Consider the following 20,958-nt stretch of genomic DNA (forward strand, 5'->3'; position numbering starts at 1 on the left):
CATTTCAACCACAAAAAGCGAGCAGCAGAATTGTCATTATGTAGAACAGTGCAGCAAAATGTGATTATCGTGTTCTTAAGGCCACTCTAGAGAGAGAAGAGCTCTAAAATACAGGCAGTTCCCAGCTTTCTCCTTGCCCAGGGATGGGGAACAGATCCAAAGGAGCCCACCATGACCTGCTGCATTCAAGCAGGAGCATATCTCCATCTGTGAATGCTCACATTACAGCTCATTCACCATGCCATAGACATTCCCGCTGAAAAGGGATGCTCCAAGCAGACAAACCAGGCTTAAAAAACATGCAGGAGGGATAAGTTAGCCACTGAGTTTTAATTATTCTTGTAACAGAAGAGAGGCTGCTTCATTGGTTTCACATTTACAAACTGGTTGGCAAAAAAAGAAAACAATATCCAGTGTAATTTCTCAGCCTATTTTACAGCCCTGGCAAAAAGCATTGCTATAGAACAGCAGTAAATGTCTATCTGCTGCACTAAGTGCAAGGAAGAATTTGAGTCATTACCCACAGTGTTGTTAGCGGCAGTTTACAGCCCTGGCACAGGTGTGCATCTGCAACCGAACCAAAGGGGGTCCTGGAGCAAACATTCCAGCTGATCTGGGGTGAGGATGTGACACCCTGAGCACTGCCAGTGACCCAGGTCTGTACATGAACTGCACGGACCAGTCAGGGTGGAAGAAGCTGCTCCATTTACTGAGCATAAATTCTACACCCTTTGGGGAAGGCAGAGGAGCTGACTCGTTTTTGATCTCTGCAGCGGGGTGAGAATGGGAAGCAAGGTTTCGCCACACCCTTTCTGGCACGCATGACAGAATGATCGGTTCTGACCCGAGGGGCAGGGATTTCCAGCACCACAGCATCTGGTACAAGAAGGGAAATCTTGGTCCCTGGTTCTAAAGGGCACAGGCCAAACTCTGGCTGAAGATCTTGCTCCCCAGGGCTCCCTGACCCATCAGCTTCATAAGCTCCCTGAACATGTCACACCAACTGTCTGAACCCTGTGCTCAGGCAGGAGCAGAGAGAAGCCTTTGAATGCATCTGCCAGCTGGAATTTAGCCCACTGCAGCTCTGGCTCATAAATGGTATATAATCAGGAGGCTGGCTTGTGTTCTGCATCTACATTAGAAACCCGGCTGGGACAAGGGGGATCTGCAGGCATCAGAGTGAATAGGACTTTGGATACCACTGGTGGGCTTAGTGCTGTACAAACTATCACAAGGCTGAGATCTGGCCTCATAACACAGGGGTGTCAAACTAATTTGCTATGGCAGGCCAGATTTGAATTAAATGCACTTCAAGTGGGCCATACATACCATAAATCGAAATACTAGGCACTTTTGGAGAGCTGTGTCTTGTACACACAGCACTCCACGCGCTGCCGCCAGAGTACACAGATCTCGTGGCAGCACGCGACGCCACCAGATGTCATGGTATCGTACTCTCTGGTGGATCTTGCAGCATTGTACCCTCTGGTGGCAGCGCGCACTGCCGCCAGAGAGTACAACACCACGAGATGTCGCAGCAGCACGCGCCGCCGCCAAGGGCCAGACCAAAAAGGTTGGCGGGCCGTATCCGGCCCGTGGGCCGGATGTTTGACACCCCTGTCATAACAGGCCTGCCTCTGGCAGAGAAAACGCTTAAAAAAGAACAGCCGCAGCACTGGACACCATGGAATTAGGAGTTACACTTTGCAAAAGAATGTGTGACTGGCTCGAGGCCAAGGGGAACCCGTACGCTCCCATTAAGCTGCTTCATAAAGACACCCCCTCCTTGTGCTGGCTCAGCACAGTCTCACTGGCACAAAGCAAGCCCACAGCATTTATGGCAATAAAGAATAAACTCAGCCACAACCTTTATGAGGCCTCCCCCACCCGCCTCCTCTCTAGCAAGGCTCTGGAACATCAGCTGCTCTGGCTCACTTTCCTGTTTTAACGATTTTCAGCACGGGCAGCCCTTGGTGCTAATGGGGATGCAGTGGGAAGAATGCCGGGGTGACTCCTGGCCCAGGGACATGGCACACAGGAACATATTGCTTGATGTAGCAAGCCTGGGTCAGTCTGGAAGGAAACGCACTCACACCTCCTAGCTCTGCAGCACATGCTAACTCAGTGATCACATTACCTGTAAGCATCCTTCGCACCCAGCTAGAGATGGCGGCCTGGGCCTTCCAGCCTGGAGGAGCGGTGCTTGGTGCAAGTCCGGGAGTGGGGCAAGGTGACAATCAGCCACCTTCGTAGCTCTCTGACCTGTCTTATACCAGCTCCCAGCAACCCCTGGGCCCGTTCTGGCAGCCGGGAACTGGCCAAACACAGAAGACCCTGACACTCTTTACCCCATCCCATGAGATGGAGAGGGGATGACCCTACAATCCCAGGGAGTCCCCCATGCTAGGGGATCCTCTCCTGGCTATTCAGGCAGGTTTGAGTCAGCACAAAACAGCCGTCAGAGGCCAGGTGTCTGCAGACATTATGATCAGAGCCAGGCAGATTGGAAACAGACCTTGCTGGGAAAGTCAGCTGGGGTTATTCCTGCAATGGAAACAACCCTTACTGCCTCATTTGGCAGGAGGTTGAAGGGACATGAGAGCCCTACCCTGGCCATTTCCCCCGAACCCCAGTCACCCACCATTGTACTAAGTCACCACAGCGCAGGCTGTTGCTCCTTTGAATCAATAAGGGGGTCAGACCCATGCTCCTAACCAGCTCCCTGACGCAGGCCTCTGCTCCAGCTGTTGCACCAGCCGCAAAGCACAGCCAGTCTTGCCCAGGGCGCATGGTCAAACAGCTCCAACCTGCAAGGGATTCCGCACTCTCCGGCCAGCACAGCCAGGATGCTGTTTGCCCCTCCCCTGCTGCAGGCTGGCCCAGCTCACTGAGCAGGTGAGGGCAGCTCTACTCTGCACCCCTGGTCGCTGCAGCGGTGCAGAATCATGAAGGCATTAAATTACCCTGTCCACTTCCCCTCATGCCCCAAGGCATCCCCAGCCTGCCCCAGAAACCCTTCAGTGGGGTGCTCCTAGAGGCTCCTGGGACTACTCTGCAACTCATTTGCACTGCCACAAATGGTGCTGCAGGCAACCATCGTCCTGAGATCACAAAGACCCAACAATAGCACCAGCATCCGTAGGGCAACCAGGGCTGCTTGAGACCAGTGCATATGCCAGCAGCTGCTGGAGAGTGGAGCTGTGAGTGGCCAGGTACAAAGGATTCCCTGGCCTGGAAATACCAGCACCCAGTGATGGGGTGAGGCAGGGGAGGCACCTGACAGCCAGTGGCACCACACACTGGGTGTGTGCCAGGAGCACGTGAGCCTGAGAAGCTCCTGCAGCCCCTGGCCCGGGGGATTCAGGCACAAATTGTGCAGTGCAGCAGAAAGGTTCCTGGTGCCAAGTGTGTGTAATTACAGCCACGCCCCTCACCCATGGCCGCAGCCAGCTGCCCGCTGTTCTCCAGTCCCAATGACACAGGAGTCCCTGTTAGCCATTGGGTGGCTCAGTGCTAAGCACAGCCCGATGGAGCCAGCACCACCCTCTGGGCTCCCCAGCTCTGACCAGCCACTACTCCTGTGACCCAGCTCTGGCTCACTACTCCCTGCCCCCGGGATGCTGAAGCCAGCTCCATGGAGTTCCCGACGGAACATTGAGACTGATGCTGGTGCTCCTTAGGCACAATGGCAGAAACCAGAGCTGGGACGGCTGCGGGTCCCTGGAGCATGCTTTCTGCCCCTTCAAGCTGTCTCCTGTGACACGACGTAGAGTCTGGGAGAGCCAGCCCGCATGCTCTCCCCGCTGCAACCCTCAGAGGTCAGCTCACACCACCCCTTTGATGAAGCTAGTGTCCAAGTGCACGATCAGCATGCGCAGGAAGGACATCTCCTTGCGGGTGTTCTCAAAGATGACCCGGGGGTCGTCGGACTGGCAGCGCAGACAGTTCGGGGCCATCACCATGGCCAGGTTGTTCACATCCATCTTCGTCTTGCCCACGTTAGCTGGCTGAGCAAAGACCTGTGAGGTGAGAGGAGGAGATTCAGCAGAACAATGGGGCAGGGCTGGGAACCAGGCCTCGCTCCTGGGCCAGCCGGAGCCGTGAGGCTGCACACATCACCTCTCCAGACAGAAATACTGCAGCATGACATGCTCGTCCTCTGTTCTGGGGCCGTGAAAAGGGAACCTCAGCAGGGGAAGAGGGCTTAACAGGGCGATCCTTGTGGCTTGTGAGGGACCAGCCCTGCTCCATGGGGACCCGGACTGGGAATGAACACATTCTGCTTATCAAATAAGAGGCAAAAAGCCCCAGGCCAAATCCCCCAGCACACGGATGGTGTCTGCGTCCGGGGCCGAGGGAGGGGCACCAGGCCGCTCACCTGCAGGAAATGTATGAGGTAGCACAGGACCAGTCTGTTGAGCTCTGGCAGAAGCTGCACCACGGCCACAGCGGCAGTGGGGTTGTCGTAGTTGCTAATGCACTCTTTGTAGAACTGCTGGGGGATGACAGGCTCCTCCAGCTCCCGATACCACAGCTTTAGCAGGGAGGCTGGGAGGGAAGGCAGAAAGTGGGGATGTGAGAACACGCCTACCCCAGCCAGAATGTGACTTACACTCGATAGTCTCCTGCAGTTTGACAGAACACAGCAGCACGACCAGATAGTTTGAGACAAAGTGCAGGCTGACCCTGAGTCATGCGAACCGAGTGCAGGGCGCGGGGGGTGGAATGTAACGACTCGAGTGGGAATTGGCCCAAAGCTATTCTTGTGAAAGGAACACAGTATCTTTAGCGCATCCAACCCTTTGATTCCATCATGGCTCATGATATTCGATATTTTTCTCAAAGCTCCAGCTGCTGAGTCTGGATTCTGCACCAGAATCTCCACTCCTGCTCAAAAACAGCAACGCTGGCCCTCCTGGCTGGCAGAGAAAAGCTTGACAATGTCTCCAAGTGTGACCCAAGGGCCTGGCAAGCAAAGGACAAAGAACCAGAACTCTACACATTTAAGCCAGTCTCGTGATTTCTAGAGCTGACAATATTGCTGAGCACAAGCAAATTCTGATTTTACTATCAGAATACTTGCCTCTCTGCAGCACAGCTGACACCAAGCTGAAGAACTGGTTCAATTATTCTGCAGAGCAGAAAGTGCCACTTACTCAATCATCTGAGCAGCTCAATGCTCACTGGGGGGTCTCGTCCAAATTATATCATGTGGCTGCCTGTGATGGGGGGTCTGGACTCAGTGACCCTTCCTGTCCTACATACCTGCCATGCTCAGCCCTGCCTAACTGACGATCTCGGAAGGGATTAGCCCCTGGGGCGGGATGGCTGGAGGCAGATTGCTTTTGGGTTTGGAAACTCTACCATGGGTGACATTTGGGAAGCAAAGCAGAAAGACAGAAGAATGAAAATGCTGCTTCTAGGAAGCGTCTGTCTACAGGGCCTGAGTGCAGTGTCATGCCTCTGTCCACCACCCCGCTGTGCCTTCTGTGTTGCTCACACTGCCTCGGGAGAACATCTGACTCTGCACATCAGTCTGGCCTGGCCCAGAGCTACCTGGGTAGTCAGTCCTCATACCTGGTATATTGGGATCACTGAGGTTGTTGGGGATCCTCCATTGATCCACCTGCAGCTTCAATGCGTTGACTTCATCAATGTCACCAGGTACTCTGAAAGCAAACGCAGAAATACAGCACCAGGACTTGGAGTCCAAATGTACTGCAGAGCAGTCTGCCTTGTTGCAGGAAGAATCTGACATGGGTGTGAGACGGTCACTGATTGGAGCCCTGCAGAGATGAGTTTGCATGCCAGCAGCATGCCCTGAAACATTTGCTCAATAAGACTGTGCTGTTTGTTATCAAAGTCAGCTTCAAATGGCCTATCAGAAATCCCTGTTTCAGTCATTAGCTCCAGGCCTGCCAGCCTCTCCCAGTATGAGCTATTTTCCTGGTGCCATGCTTTTTAGCAGTAGATCAGTCTGATGGTACAGAGTAGGACTGGGGGAATGAGTGACTTTGAAAGCTGCTTTCAAGTTAGGTCAATATTTTAATCGGCTAATTTGCATGTGGGACTCAACCACAATTCTTAACCAAAACTGAACAGAACTTATCTTACAACTTCATTAAATCTCTCCTTTCTCACACATTCACATGGAAGATGAATTTTCCAAGTCCTACTCACCATCCTGTTTGCTGAACTAGTTTGAATGATTTTAGTGATTTCATCTCTCTGTAATCACATAACTCTTAGAGAATATTTTATATGGCCCTGCAATTTGCCTTTAGGCAGAGGCTATTTAGGGAGATCCAATAGTTTGGTAATTACCAATAACTGCTTTCATACTGTTAATTACTTATCGTACCCGAGGGAGAAGCGATAATTAGAGCCACTGTGTTAAGGTCACTGGCAAGAAGCTTAGTTACACTATATTAGATTTCTGAGAATGGGAAAGCTACAGCTGCCCCCAGTGACAGGCCAACAAAATTCTGGTCTTCCACTCTTCCTGAGTGGTATTTCAGGATGCAAGGCCAGCTTGCAGGTCCCTGATGTTACCTGCAGCAGTAATATGAAACCAGGAATACCAACACTGGGACACAAGCAGCAGAATTATGGTGCGTTACCTAACTTCAGCCCCAGTTTTGCTAGTACTGCACTGCGTCTGCCAGGATTTTACTGTGTTCCTGCGGGGCACAGTTCCCTGGGGGGTATTAGCCTGCAGGGCAGTGACACACAGAGCGTCTCAAGACTCAGCTGGACAGAACATGCTTAGTCGAGCCCTAAGCACCTACCAATCCTCACTAATGCTTTGAATGACCTTTGCCAGCGTGTTTGCCTGGCAAACCAAGGGTTCTGCCTCACATTCAGGGCTCTCCAACCACAATCACTTGGTCTACTGAAAGTGCAGGACTGAGCCAGGAGCTCCTGAGATTCACCTGCTGTCCCAAACAGCTCAAATCATTCACATTGTGTCTGCAAAAGAAAACATCTCCTCTGACATCTGCTTTGAGGCACAGCTGGCTGCATGTGCCTGAACCACCCACCCTGTGAGCAGGTGCTAATCCTGCTGGAATAGCATTGGGTGGATTTTGGGGACTCACTAGTGCACAGAAGAGAGGTTGGAGTAAGCCCCAGGCAGAGAGTAGGGTTTGGGACAGCAAGGTGCAAGGTAACATTGTGGTGTGGCAGCCAGGCGTCTAGGTTGGGGTCCATAGTACTGGAGAGGTGACTTTCTGCTGAGTGTAGTTTTGGGTGGGGTTAGGATACCTCCTGCTTCTCCCCGCCCCTTCTGACTGGTTTGAAACATGGATGGAGCCCAAATTCCTCTCAGTCAGATAGCCACCATCCATGAAGCTCACCTGAATATTCCTTCAGCCTCTTCTCCACCCAGTGCCAGGACTTGCTGTGACAGCTGTGTTTGTACCCAAGGCAGCCTGCTCCCTGGACATGTGTCCTGCTGCCGTAACATGATTTCCTCTAGAGAGCTGCCAAACAGTGACGGCGTCACAATGGCACTTTTGGCGTGTATTATCTCCTCTACTGTAGGTTTACGGAGGCCCTGTAGGCAGAGAAAACATCAGTGAACTTGTGCTATAATGTCACACCTGTGGGAGATCAATCACATGCAGTGAGAGACAGCAAGCAGCCCTGGGGCACACAGGTCCTTTCTTACGTGGAAGATGACCAGACGGCCTGAGCACCACGTGCTTAAAAGAAGCCTTCACAGCAACAGACTTCCCATTATGCAAACGGCACGTGCCAGGACGGAGGCTCGAACATGCTGGGCACCACAGAAGCGGGAAGGCTGCTGTCTGGGAGGTGGAGGAGGAGAGTTTTGGAGACTGGTCTAGTTTTACTCTCCAGTTCTGTTGCCATATTCTGGTCTTTTCCATCTGGGGAATATTCCCGTTTTCCCAGCACCCTTCATGGCCCCACTGTGCTGGGGCAGCAGCACGAATGAGCCCAGTTCTGAGCATGGTGCAGCTGCAGGGCCAGCAGGGGACACACATTCATTACACTGGCTATTTCATTCAAATACTTTTTGGCAATGGGCCTGTGGAAAAGCAGCCATTTCAAACACAGAGGCAACACCTGTTCCCAGAGGAGGTTTGTATGGCCATCATCAGATATGCAGAACCCGGATTTTCAGGGGCACTAGGCACCTCCAAAAATCAGGTTCCTGGTAGCTCAAGCTGGACACCCAAAATCCAAAGCACCCAACCCCCATGGCTTCTGGAGTCCATTGATGAAGAAACTGAATTAATTTCACATCAGAGACAAGGTAGGTGAGGTCATATCTTTTACTGGACCAACTCCTGTTAATTTCACATGGCAAATGTGGAAACAAAACAACCTCCAGCTCAGCGATACTCAGACCTCAGAGGTTCAGGAGCCAAATTAAGGATCAACTTTCCCCAAAGAGCCACATCACTGTGAGTTCATTGTTTCATTTTATATATTAGATTCTCACAGCAAACTGACTGACCAAGTATTATTATTTTATAAACTACAACTGGTTAATATCATAGGAAAAGCCTCCTGATTGGTTAATAACTGAGATGGGTTAATGATGAAATCACCCGATGTTTTACAAACAGCCAGGTGTGGCTCGTGAGCCTCAGTCTGAGTATAACTGCTCTAGGCTATACTCTGGAGTCCCATGGAGAGCGCTCGGCCTGGAGCTGTGCAGAACATGCCAATACATGTCCTGTCCTGTGGGTTGGGCCTCCACTACCACCTGACAGATATTTCAGCTTCTCCACCATGCTTCATGGCACCCTCACTCCTTGCCAGGCCTGCTTGTCCCAGAGAAAGCTGAACATTGCATTTGTTTTAAAACCTTCTTCCAAATGTGCCCTCTGAGCCGAGCAGCACACTGCACGCTCCCTGCCGGAAACAGCCAGGACAGGGCACTAGCAGGGTAGAACAGAGTCTGGGAGTGAGGCTACACTCACTGAATGCCCTTGAATGAATCCCCTCACCACTCTGCATCTCAGTACCCACCTCTAACACGGACAGCATGCCGTGGCTGTCATTAGTGTCTAACAAGCTTGGAGGCTGCTGGTGCTGGAGAAGGCACCGTGAAATGTTAGAGCAAAGCCCACAGGGCAGAGCAGATGCCTTACCTTCTTACCCCCAGTGACCGCCACCTTCTGCAGCTTCCGGTAACAGAACCTGGCATATGTGCTGATGGGCAAACCTAGTGGGGAGAGAGAGACATGGGTCAGCCCCACAGCACCGCCAGCCTCCCAGAGAAAAAATGTTATCCCCACGAATACTGGTTGCTGGGGTGTTCCCCCTGGTAGACATTCTGGGCTCTGTCCCTCCCAGAGAGCTGGCTGTGCACCTCAGGAAAGGCAGCACACATCTGAGTGTATGGGCCACATCTCCAAGGGTTCTGAGAATGAACCTGTGACATTTGAGCAAGGTTTGTGTTTGCAACACCCCACCCCATTTCCCTGAGCTACAGTCCATAGGGCATTGTTCCCTTGCTGGACACTGACATTAATGAGTCCTCAAGTACTGCAGGTGCATTGTGGAAGCTCTCTGCATTTCTTTTAACAGCTGTTCCCTGTGTTCAGCTTGGCGCTGTGCATCTTCCTGGCCCCAGGAGCAGCCCAGCAGTCCCAGCTAGGAACCCAGCTGCATCCATTAGGGCCCTGGTCAGCACATGCGCTAAGGATGCCGATTATTACTCAGTCCTGGGAGATGGCTCTGAGGCCTTAGCCAGGGAGCAGACGGTTTATTTACAGAAGGGGGCATGGGCTGGAAATATATTTATATTGTCCACAGAAAAAAGGAGCTATTCTGTAACTAGATTCTCCTAACTTGTTTCCCTACTAATGAATCTCCCAGGGCATTTCAGAAAGACAACAATGTGTATTGATTAATTTAATCCAGGTAAGTTACACGAGACAAACATCAAAAGCGCTTTTATTGTATGACTTTAGAGGTGAGTAAATACTGGGTGGAATAAAATCACCCTGAATATTAATTTGTCGTTTTAATTTGCTTCATATCCAATGATGTTTACTTTCTGCAAATATTCTCAAAAACAAGCTTTACTGGGGCAAAGACTTTCAAAGTGTGAATTCTAAACTCAAACATTCACAGACAGTGAGTCACAAAACTAGTAAACAACAGGGGCAAACTGCAAATTGTGGATTTGACATTTGAAGATACAATTTGAAGATCAAACTTTTATTGGTTAGCTACATAATTCATCCAGACAGGTACAGAAACAATGCCTGCTTCATTATGTAACTCAAGCATGAATTGCAAATTTCAAGTATGCACAAAGCACCATTTACCAAAGACCAAGAATTATTCACTGGAGAAATTAGTGAATAATTTCAAACAGCAAATAAACTTGCAAGTGTTCCCCATTTGCTCATGGACACCTCACACGCAGGACCGGGCGGAAATTCACTGAATATCTCATGAGGCATGCAGGTGCCCTGAACTCTGGTAACTAGTGAAGTGGTGATTACAGTGCTTTGTGCCAAGGATCAAGGAGCAGACCCACATGGGACAGGCCAAAATGGCTCAAGCCATATAAGCATGTATTCCACATGTGGATGCGCATACGTGCCTGAGTCCAGAATTGTTTCTTAGCAGAGTCCATTGACCTGCCTGTGCATAGTGCGTCACCTCCACCCAAGGGCATAAGATGTAGTGCGGGTCAACCCTTTCCAGTGTGAAGCAGAGGGGAGTGGGGTACAGACAGAGACCACACATCTTGAAGAACCTCCAGTTACAGTAAGCAAGCAAGCTCAATTTCTTCTTTCAGTGCTGGTCCCTGTGTACTTGACGGGGTGACTCGCGAGCAGTGAGCAGCATGCAGGTGGATGCGAGGATGCCAACAGACGTGTAGTCTACAATACGGCCTGGCCCATGGTGGCATCTGTAGCTGTGACTTGTACGATGGTGTAGTGCAGGGGTTCCCAACCTGTTTGCTCAAGGGCCACAAATATCATTTTTACAACCCTGAATGGCCACCAGTCTAATCAACTCTTAAAAAATGTATTGACATACATACCATTAAGGACCACAAATCACTACATATTTAAAGTAAATATTTAGTGCAAAGCAAATTTTAAAAAAAATGAAACTGCTAAAAACCGTTACAAAGTTATAACCTATGTCTGGTCACGCAACGTTAATCTAATGCGACTTCTGTGAGACAGATGACTTGCCACGACACATCTACCAGTGAGACCAACATGGCGGCTTGCACTCGTGTACAGTGCGCTGTGACTCGATCAAGTGTGTGGGGGGGGTGTTGGACTGGTTGCAGCATTCATGGATGCATACCCAAGGCCCCTTTGGAGATTCGTCGGGACAAGAGGGCTAGACCCTTGGACTGGTTGACGATGGCCACAGATAGCTTCAGTAACGTGCAAAAGGGTCGAGTCCAGTGTAGGTGGAATGCCAGTGCACAGCAGACATCAAGGGAGTGCAAGGTCTGGTCAGCAGGGTGGTGTGTGGTTTGGGGTGGAAAACCAGCAGAAGGATGCACTGATTTAGGTGGAATTCCAACACCACTTTTGGGAGGAATTTAGGTTGCAGCCATAAGGACACCTTGTCCTTCTGTAATATCGGGGGGAGGGTCTGTCACCATGGCTGACTGAGGTAAGGGCTACCAAGAATGTCACTTTCCTCGAGAGGTGGGAGAAGGAGCAAGTCGCCAGCGGCTCAAAGAATGGCTTTGTGAGGGCGGAGAGCACGAGAATAAGGTCCCACGGAGGTGTGGGCTTCAGGACTGGTGGACAAGCGCTGAAACCTTCATGAAGCGGACGGCACTGGGGTGCATAAACACCAAGGCCTCATCCACAGGAGGGAGAAAGGCACTGAGTGCTGCCAGGTGCACTCAAATAAAATTGAGGGCCAGGCTCGATGTCTTGAGGGTAAGAAGGTAGTTGAGGGCAACTGGACTAGACACCGTGCTCAGTGAGTGGTGGTGGTAAATCCATGCTGTGACCCATTTAGCTCAGTAGCAGGCGATGGTGGATTCTCTCCTGCGTGGAGACAACACATACAGAGATGAGCATGCAGTGTCATGTCCAAGGAGGGAAGGACAGTGGCAGACCATGATGCATGGTCTGTGACGAGAGTTGTCAGTGCTGCGAAACAGTCTGTACTCCAATAAAGTGTATCGTTTGTAGGTACCAACACAGACTTTTCCTCGTTGATGCAGATATCTAGAGATGCCAGAAGATGGCGAAGAGAGATGATCACATAGATTGCTTCCTGTTGTGACAGTGCCAACAGGAGCCAGTCATCGAGGTAGGGAATACCGAGTAGCCAGGGCAGCACATCTTGCCCCAACTGTGGGCAAACAGGGAAAAACAGGCTCCCGGGATAACATGGGGCACCACAGGTGGCATTGGTGGAGGTTCACACGACTCAATTTGCACGTCAAAACTGAGGCTTTACCTGCTGCTAGGAGAGGGTCAAGGAGGTGGCTGTGGCAGAGATGGGAAGTGTGGCTGCTGTGATCAGTGTTGTCAACACGTGGGTCCCAGCTGGTGCTGATAGTAAGCTGGTAGGGAGTATGTGGACATGGGCTGAAGGGCTGTTTCTGCTGCCTGTGTCTCAGGGCTGGGATATATAAACCAAGGGGCCGTAATTTGGCTCTGGAGTCCTTTGGTGAGTGGATGGATCTGTCCATATTCTCAGAGAACAGCTTGTTCTCGTCAAAAGGGAGGTCCTCAATCATATTTTGGACCTCCCTGGGGAAGCCGGATGATTGTAGCCATGAGTCTCTGCACATAATGACCCCAGTTGCTAGAGAGCGAGAGGACCTGTCGACTGTGTCCACAGCAGGCCCACCCTGGCTATCAGTCACCCTTCATCTCGCAGCACCTGGAATTGCTGCTGGTAATGTGGCAGCAACTTGTCCTTGAACTCTGCTAGCCTGTTGTATTTGTTAAAATCATACTTGGCTAGCAAAGCCTGGTAGCTGGCAATGCGCAACTGCCATCCCACCGAAGAATATATCTTGGTGCCCAGACGGCCCAATCTCTTCGCTGCCCTGTCCAGAGAAGTAGACTTTTGTGGATGTTGGCCTGCCCATTACATGGCCACGTGGACAATCAGAGAGCTGAGGGGGGGAGGGGGGGATGGGTAAAAGGAAAACCCAGCCCTTAAGCAGGTAGAAAATACCTCGTCTCCTCCCACTTAGGTGTGGGGGCACAGGAGGCAGGGCATGCCACACTGCTCGTGCCGGTTAGAGCATGGCCTCACTGATGGGTAGGGCTACTCAAGAGGACTCTTGGGGTTGGAGGATGTCCAGGAGTTGATAGTGTGGGTCCTGAACTTCCTCCAATGGGATGCCCACGTCTACAGCTAATCTCTGGAGCAAGTCTGGGTATTGGCGATGGTTGTCCAGTGGAGAGAACAGGAGGGGGTTGATCCCCTCGTCCAGTGAGGAGGATGCTCCAGTGGGGACCGGTGGAGCCGGAGGTACCAGTTCAATATCTCCCTCCTTCTCATACAACTGATGGTGCCGGTGGGTGAGTGGGGGATGGCCGGTAGGACACCTCAGATAGTGCCTGGTGTTTGTGGTAGGGATCCAGGGCTACCACTTTGGTCAAAAGGAAGGGTCCCTCTGTTGTGGTGGGCCCCACGGGAAGGGGTACCAGGCCTCTGTTGTCGGATCGTATGCTGGAGGCAGGGCAGTCTAGGCCGTACATCTGGACTCCGGCATGATGTTGGGGAGAATGAAGGTTCCAGCTTGAAGAACTCCTCCGACTCCAAAGAGGGTTTCAGCGAGGGGGCAAGTGTCGGCAGTGGGGGGCTGTGGTGCGGCAGAGGGACGGGCTGCTCCTGCAGCAGTAGAAGAGGTTTGTCCTCTGGAATTGGGATGTTGCAACTGGATAGAAGAGGAGATTCAACTCTTCCACCAACAGAAATGCTCCACGTGTCCAGGGGTGCGTGGCGTGCCTGTGGAAATGCCAGAGGGGCTGGCGGCATCTGTGGAGCTGGCTGGTCTGGTAGGCGCACGGACCCTGGCAGACCAGGCGGCACTCACAGCAGTGAGCGTTCTGAACACCTGGGTTCCAAGGTCAGCACTGGATCCCGTTTGTTCTTGGCCTTACCCTCCATGTGAGGAATGCTGGGCGCCAGTCTGGCCGGAACTGCGCACGGCTTGGGGAGGAATTGTTGCACTCAGGAGCAGTCCACGAAGGGGATCTGCTCTTGTGCTCGTGAGAGTGTTTTTTACTCTCATGATGGGACCTGTCCTTGGCCTTCAGTACCACCAGTTCTGGGGCTCGCACAGCACGTGCAGGGGGGCTCATCACTGGTGATGGTTACTGTACAGGAAAGTCTCCTGGGCCTGCATCCATGTGCATGCTTGGTTTCATGGCTTCTTCCATCAGATATTTAGAGAAAAGTGGAGTTCATGGGCTTTGAGGGTGCGGGGTGGTAAGGATTTGCAAATGGAGCAGCGAGCCGTGACTTGTGCCTCACCAAGGCAGTAGATGCACCACTGGTGCTTTTCACTCACAGAGAAGGAACTTGGGCAGGAAACACAGTTTCCAAAGCCCAGAATCTGGGGCATGGCCCCCGGGGGGAGAAGGACAGAAGGGGGAAAACGGTCCCCAAACAGGGAAAGAAAACTACACAAACTATACTAACATAGCTAACTAGGTATAATGAAACAGAAGTGAGTTTCTCTCTTAGAAAACTAAGAGCATGAAGGAACAGGGGATTGCCATTCGGCAGGAAGAGAGGACTGGAGAGGCATTAACCCACACCTACCTCTTATGCCCTCAGCTGGAAGCATGGACAGATGCACGTGTGGTCCAACGGACACAGTTAAGAAACACTTCCGGCCACAGGCACATGGCGCGCATGCGCACCCATGCATAGAATACACATAGGGACTGTCACTCGAAGGAGAGGAGTAGATGTACATTTTCAAGAAAGGGATGTCAGCAGAAAAGGATCTGCCTCCTGCCCGCTTAGGATAATATTGCAGAACTGCCAGCAGTTCCCAGCTCACTGAACTCAGCTTTCATGATGGGACAGAGGAAAAGGAATCCCTCAAGCAGACAGCGCACACTAGCTCAACTATAAGTAATAGAAAGGTCATGATGAATGTCCTGTTTAGAGCAGAGCAAACGATGGATTTTTCAGTTGATGAAAAATGAACCAAGCTCCCCGCAACTGGTTCAATTGGAAACAAAACCAATTTTTTCAAAAATTTTCATTCAGTCAAAAAAACTTTAAAAAAATTTATGTGGAATTCACCCAAACATTTTGGTTGACTCAAAACGATTTTTTACTAAGTTTTTCATTTTGATTCCACCATCTTTGGGCATTTCTCACCTTTATATGTGTGTTTTCTTAAAATGGCCAAATCTGAAACAAACGGTTGTATTGAGATGAGAAGTGAGATTTAAACATTTCTACTTTTTCAAAAAAATCAATCAGGTTGTTTGGACAAAATCATTTTTTGAATTTGACCAAAATTCAGGACTGGTTTCAGAGCCCCAAAAATGTGCTTTTCATTTTGTGAAATTTCTAATTGCCCCCAAAAGTTCACCCAACTCTAGTCCCAGTCCCTCCCACAAGTTGCTGCCTGACTCAGTTGGCTCAGTGTCACCATAGACAGATAGCGACTAGAGTGGTTTCAGAGTCTGAGGTGGAACGTCTGCTCTGCAGGTTTTAGTGCTGCCCTGTGAGCCCTGCAGCCTGGGTCGACAGACTCGGGCTTGCACTACCATGCTAACGATAGCTGTGTAGACGTGGAACTCAGGCTGGAGTTCAGGATGCAAAGCCTAGGAGGGAGGCTGGCTTCAGGGCCTGAGCTCCAGCCTGAGCCACAACGTAAAGCATTGTCTACTCAGCTATTGTTAGTGTGGTTGTGCAAGCCCGAGTCCGTCGACCCGGGCTCAGCGACCGGCTGCCATGGCGGCGTAGACGTCCCGAGTCGGCATCTCTAGCATGCCCACTCTGATGCCTGAGCTGGAGTGTGGCTTCCCTGGAGTACCAAAGCAGATGAATCTGCAAATCCCCTAAACTCCCCAAGTGAGGGTGGAGGCATGTAACTTTATTGTGATGGGGGATTCCCTCCACCCAGCATCCCCAGCATGGACAGCAATCACTGTCTGACTGGGGAGAGGAGAAACTGTCAGTTACACACTGAGGTTCCGGAGTTCATGCGCCATAGTGCACGACTCCATCAGGGGAGAGGGAAGGCCTGGCTGTGTCCAATCTCATGTGAATGCTGCTCTGGAGACCCCACATGCAATGCATGTATTCTGGACCCAGAAAATGGAAACAGCTGGATCTGGACCCAGAAAATGGAAACAGCTGGATCTGGTATAATGTGTCTTGGGAGACCTTCCTGCATGTGCTCAGAGACAAACATGTTTCATCCATATTGCCATCTGGAAGTCCAGAGAACCAGCCTCCTGCCTGTTTGCCCTGCCAAAGAGATTTAAAACATTTAAAGAAATTGCTTCCAGCATGAGCACTGGATACTGGAAGTGGTGACAGAGGCAGGAGAAGGGCATTCAGCACCCAGACAGCGAATTTGAGGGAGAGCAGCTCCCTTCTCATATCTTAGCCAAACGCTAGAGGAAACCATCCCCATATCTGGGAGAGGCTCTGGTGCACAGTGCAGCTCTTCATCTGCTGCACATCAGACTTGCATGGACTCTGTGAAATAAGGAAATACTGTCACAGCACAGCTTGGCTCCTTAGGAGCTTGAACACAAATCTGAAGGCATGGCTGTTTGGTTTGTCCTATGGTCAGCTAGCAAGAATGGTTAGGAGGCTACAAAGCACAGCTAGTTTGCAAGCAGCGAATCCCCAGCACAGCACAGAGAGAGAGAGCGAGAGAGATCTGCACCGACTGAACACTGATTACTGGGTGTATTCTTCCAAAACCATTGGCCTTTTGTTTCATTTCAAGCCAGACTCTAATTGTTTACTGTAAGGTGTGTACAGATCTGCCCATTTGATTCCCTGCCATGTTCAAAGCTTGCTTCAGAGTTCAAAACACTTGGGTTTTTTTAAAATCAAAGCTTCGGTCAAATACTCTGTATTACAGACCAGCCTTCACTCATCGTATAATTTAGGTGACTCTGCCACAATCTCAGAGCTTTGTGAAACCCGTGCTTCTCAGAGTGGCTGAAACCTCTCTGGCTGTGAATTAAATAGAGGGCAGCCATGCCAAAAATACAACAGACAGACATTTCACAGAGGCAGACAGAAATGTGCAACCACTCTCTCCCACATGCACAAGTTCATCCTGCAGACAAACTCAATTCTCGAGCACAAGGCTGAAAGAAAAATGTCATGGCTGCCTTCTGCTGTTTGAACACAGCATCTGGAAATGAAACGCTATGAGCACACAGACTGGGAAACATAATGAGAAATGGAATTCCAACCCATTCTCTTGCCTTCTTCCTCAAGCAAAAGAGGAGGCCACTACCTCAGAATTTCCATCCCTAAAGGAAAATCTGAACCAAAAAACTAATTAAATACAAAAGCTCTGCTCATGCAGTATTAGATTTGAGCACTTAAATGTACAAGTGCTAAGGGTCCTCCAGTGATGTTAATTGAGCCATATTGCATATACGTTGTTGCAACGTATACGCAACACGAGTGGTGGTGTCCGCTATATAAAATAATTAGGGCTGTCAAATGATTAAAAAATTAATTATGATTAATCACAAGATTAAAAAAATAATTGCTCAATCACACTGATAAACAGTAATAGAATACCACGTATTTAAATATTTAGGACATTGGGGGTGAAGTGCATGCGAGTGTGCGAGAGAGACACAGTATGTGTTAGGGGGAGCAAGCGTATCAGCACGCTGTCTCTTTAAGTAGAGCATGCAGCAGTCTGAAGGCTTGCTCAGACAGCAGCAGCCGCCAGCAGCTCCCACTCCTGACAGCAGGCAGCAGCGGAGAAGGCAGGGGCACCAGCGGCTGCAGACGGCAGTAGAGCAGCGCAGCAGGGGGAGGCCAGACACTTCTGCTCCGGAGGCACCCCCTGAGCACTGCGCCCTGGCATGGCCCAGCCCGCACACCCCTAAGACTAGCCCTGCTCCTGAGCCAGCAGCAGCCAGGCACCTGTTCCCCAACCCCAGCTCAGCGGCAACCGTGTACATGGGTGGGGGGAGGGCACCCCAGCATCAGCCACCCCCCATACTCCCCACTGCTTAGTAGACAGGAGGCAGGCTCCCAGTCCAGAGCACTTGGCCAGGGGTGGCTCCATGGGCAGAAGGGGAAGGAGGCAGGAGCAGCAGTAGAGCAGGATGGTGGAGATAGGCCACCCTGTCCCGGAGGTGCGCAGTGGTGCCCTCCTGGGCATGGCTCCCTGGTGTGTGATTAATGAATTTAAAAAATAACACGTTAATTTTTTTTGAGTTAATGGCATGAGTTAACTGTGATTAATTAGCAGCCCTAAAAATAATGAAGAAGGTAGATTGCAACCTGTCTCATAAGACAAGAACAAGGGGGCATTTAATGAAATGAAAAGATGGCAAATTCAAAACGGATTATATGAAACACTTTTTCCTCACAATTTGTAATTTGACAGGGTCACTGCCATAGGAGAGCCTCTAGGCTAAGGAATTAGCATAATTCCAAGAGGGAATGAACATTTATATAGATGATAAGAATATCCACAGTTAGTGGTTACTGCTAACAAAATTTTTGGAGGACACATTACATTTCTTGCTTCAGGGCTCAATCCAATTTCTAATGATTAAGACGGGGCCTCCATTTAGAGCAAGTTATCTCTGGGGGATAATAAAGAGCCTTGTGTGATAAATTAAGCCAACGTTTGATAAACTAGATTTCTTCTACTCCTTTGTTTTTTGGGACCTTGAGGCTGGAGTTCTGAGAGGCATGGGTCAAAGCTCCCCTTCCTCCAGCGCTAACAATCTGGAGTAGTCAGATTTCAAGGAGAAGTAAAAACAGGAAACAAACCTTAGGTAGTTGTATCCTTGACTGAAGGGGGGACTCAAGACAGGGGGCCAAGCAGGCTTGCTCTGGTAGTCTATAGAGGAAAGGGACGGCTGGCTGTCATTCTCTTGGCAAGGCATGTTGGGAAAGGGGAGGACTCTAGGGCCTATATAATGTCTCAGGTAGTTGGAAGAGAGAAATTTGTTGAACTGACAATGCTGTGGGAGGTGAGATCTGTGGTGAATGCGTATGGGGGCCTGGAGGCGCTTACCTATCTGAATATACTTTCTGGGATTCAGTTGCTATTGTCTTGAGAAACTCTTGGTGCTTTGATCACCATACACCTCGGGCAGCTGGTCACTCTGTTACTCTAGATTGCATGGAGGATTTCACAAACACTTTCTTTTTAAGACTATACCTCTCTGGGTCTTTTCTTTGTTATCCTGTCCTTTCCTGACCCTCTGCCATACACGGGGAAAGTTTGAGGCTTCTAAACTTTTTCAATATTCAACTAGTGCCTGAAGAAATGTTATAAAACTAGTGCAGCATCTCAACAACAGAACTCTAAACACACTTCTCATCTTATTTGCTGCCATCGGATTCCCTTCAAACTTGCCAATCTTGGCCCCTTCAGGAAGTGGAGTGAGACTGGGGAGCAAATATTCTGAATTTCTTATAAATGCAAGAAAGCATTAACTATGGAGCCATGCCCAGAATTTCTATAATAATGTATATATGTGGCTCTTAATTATTCTACACAATGGTACACAACTAGAATACATGAAATGATAATTCATATAACGGTGTTAATAACCCTAAAGAACTCCCACGTCTTATGTGGGAAGGATTTTTTTCTTCCTCAGCAAACAGGTAAGTTTGTGTAAGCAAGTTTGTGTTACTGCTGGAGCTTTTGGCTATCCAGATGAGAATGATCTTGATGACCTGGTGACTGTTCAACCTGACTGTTTTGGTAAAACCTTTTAAAACCCTGGTATTCCAAAAGAGCCTAGAAGGCCAGATCTGCTATTAAAATACTCATAATTAACAGTGGGATTTAAGACACCCCTCCTACACCAAGATCTTGAGGCATCTGAACTGCAGACTTGTGACAGTGACATCAGCACTATTAGAAACAAAAGGGTCTAAACCAGGGGATTTCAATGGATTTTCTCTAGCTTCCAGACTGTGCTGTCATTCACTCTGTCAGCAAAACAAGGATGCCTGCAACTCAGAGCATGCAGAAGCTCAGGGAGGTGGCAAGCTTTTTGCTATTGAAATACACCGACCGGATTGGTGTAGGAACAAATAAACTTTTACTAGAGAAAATGTCCACGGTTTGGTGGTGTTCTTCAATGCATCTCACTTGTGACTAATCCTGCCGCCTGCAACACCAACGAGCTGTTGGGGTTACCCTTTGCTGTTTAGCCCAGAGAGACAGACAGCGACCCCAAGGCCCAGGTACTCCAAGGAGGGGTGGTAGGAAGTAGTCCAGGGGAACCAGACAATAGTCCGGTTGTGATATTGCCTGATACCATGTGGGCACATTTCAGCTGGAACCCCGCTGACCAGTGGCAGAACACTCTGCCACTGTGAGTGCCTTGGCTGGACCTGGTGAAGAAGGGTGGGGCCAGGTCCCCCTCCCCTCTCCCATGCTGCCAACCCCACCCTTGGGGTGCTTGCCATCTCCTCATAAGCCAGGAGACCCAGTAGTGCTCACCCCGTGCTTTTGAGCGCCTAGACTGCGTTACTGCCCCACCTGGCCTGGGGCCACTGACTGCTTGTTTGCTCTGCCCCGGTTGGAGGGGCCAGAGCCCAAAGTCGGCTTGCCTGTTCGGCCCCCTGCCTGAGGGGCCAGAGTACTTGAACGCTAATTTCCCCCATGAGCTGTTGTTCCCACAGAAGCACCATAGTAAGGGGGCATGACCTCCCTCCCAGATGGACAGTGAGGGATGGCCCAATCCCTTATTCACTGGTTTCTTGTGTACTTCTTGTTCCCTTTTAAAGAAGAAAGGGAAAATGCCAAGTGCCTCT

General features: G+C 50.2%; 1 protein-coding gene across 1 annotated transcript in view; it reads right to left on the minus strand.

Moving 5' to 3' along the window:
• Positions 1 to 1,418: 1,418 nt before the first annotated feature.
• LOC137152329 (rho GTPase-activating protein 39-like) overlaps positions 1,419 to 20,958 on the minus strand; it is a 76,120-nt gene continuing 56,580 nt past the window's right edge. The window contains exons 6-10 of the mRNA XM_067546886.1: positions 9,123 to 9,196; positions 7,356 to 7,555; positions 5,578 to 5,669; positions 4,379 to 4,548; positions 1,419 to 4,019 (exon numbers count right to left, since the gene is read on the minus strand). Coding sequence (XP_067402987.1) covers positions 3,825 to 4,019; positions 4,379 to 4,548; positions 5,578 to 5,669; positions 7,356 to 7,555; positions 9,123 to 9,196 — 731 coding nt within the window. The 3' untranslated portion in view covers positions 1,419 to 3,824. The remainder of the gene's footprint in view (positions 4,020 to 4,378; positions 4,549 to 5,577; positions 5,670 to 7,355; positions 7,556 to 9,122; positions 9,197 to 20,958) is intronic.

This window comes from Emydura macquarii, unplaced genomic scaffold (genome assembly GCF_026122565.2).
Source record: "Emydura macquarii macquarii isolate MOO-44397 ecotype Brisbane River unplaced genomic scaffold, CSIRO-AGI_Emac_v2 contig_1170, whole genome shotgun sequence".
Taxonomy (NCBI): Eukaryota; Metazoa; Chordata; order Testudines; family Chelidae; genus Emydura; species Emydura macquarii.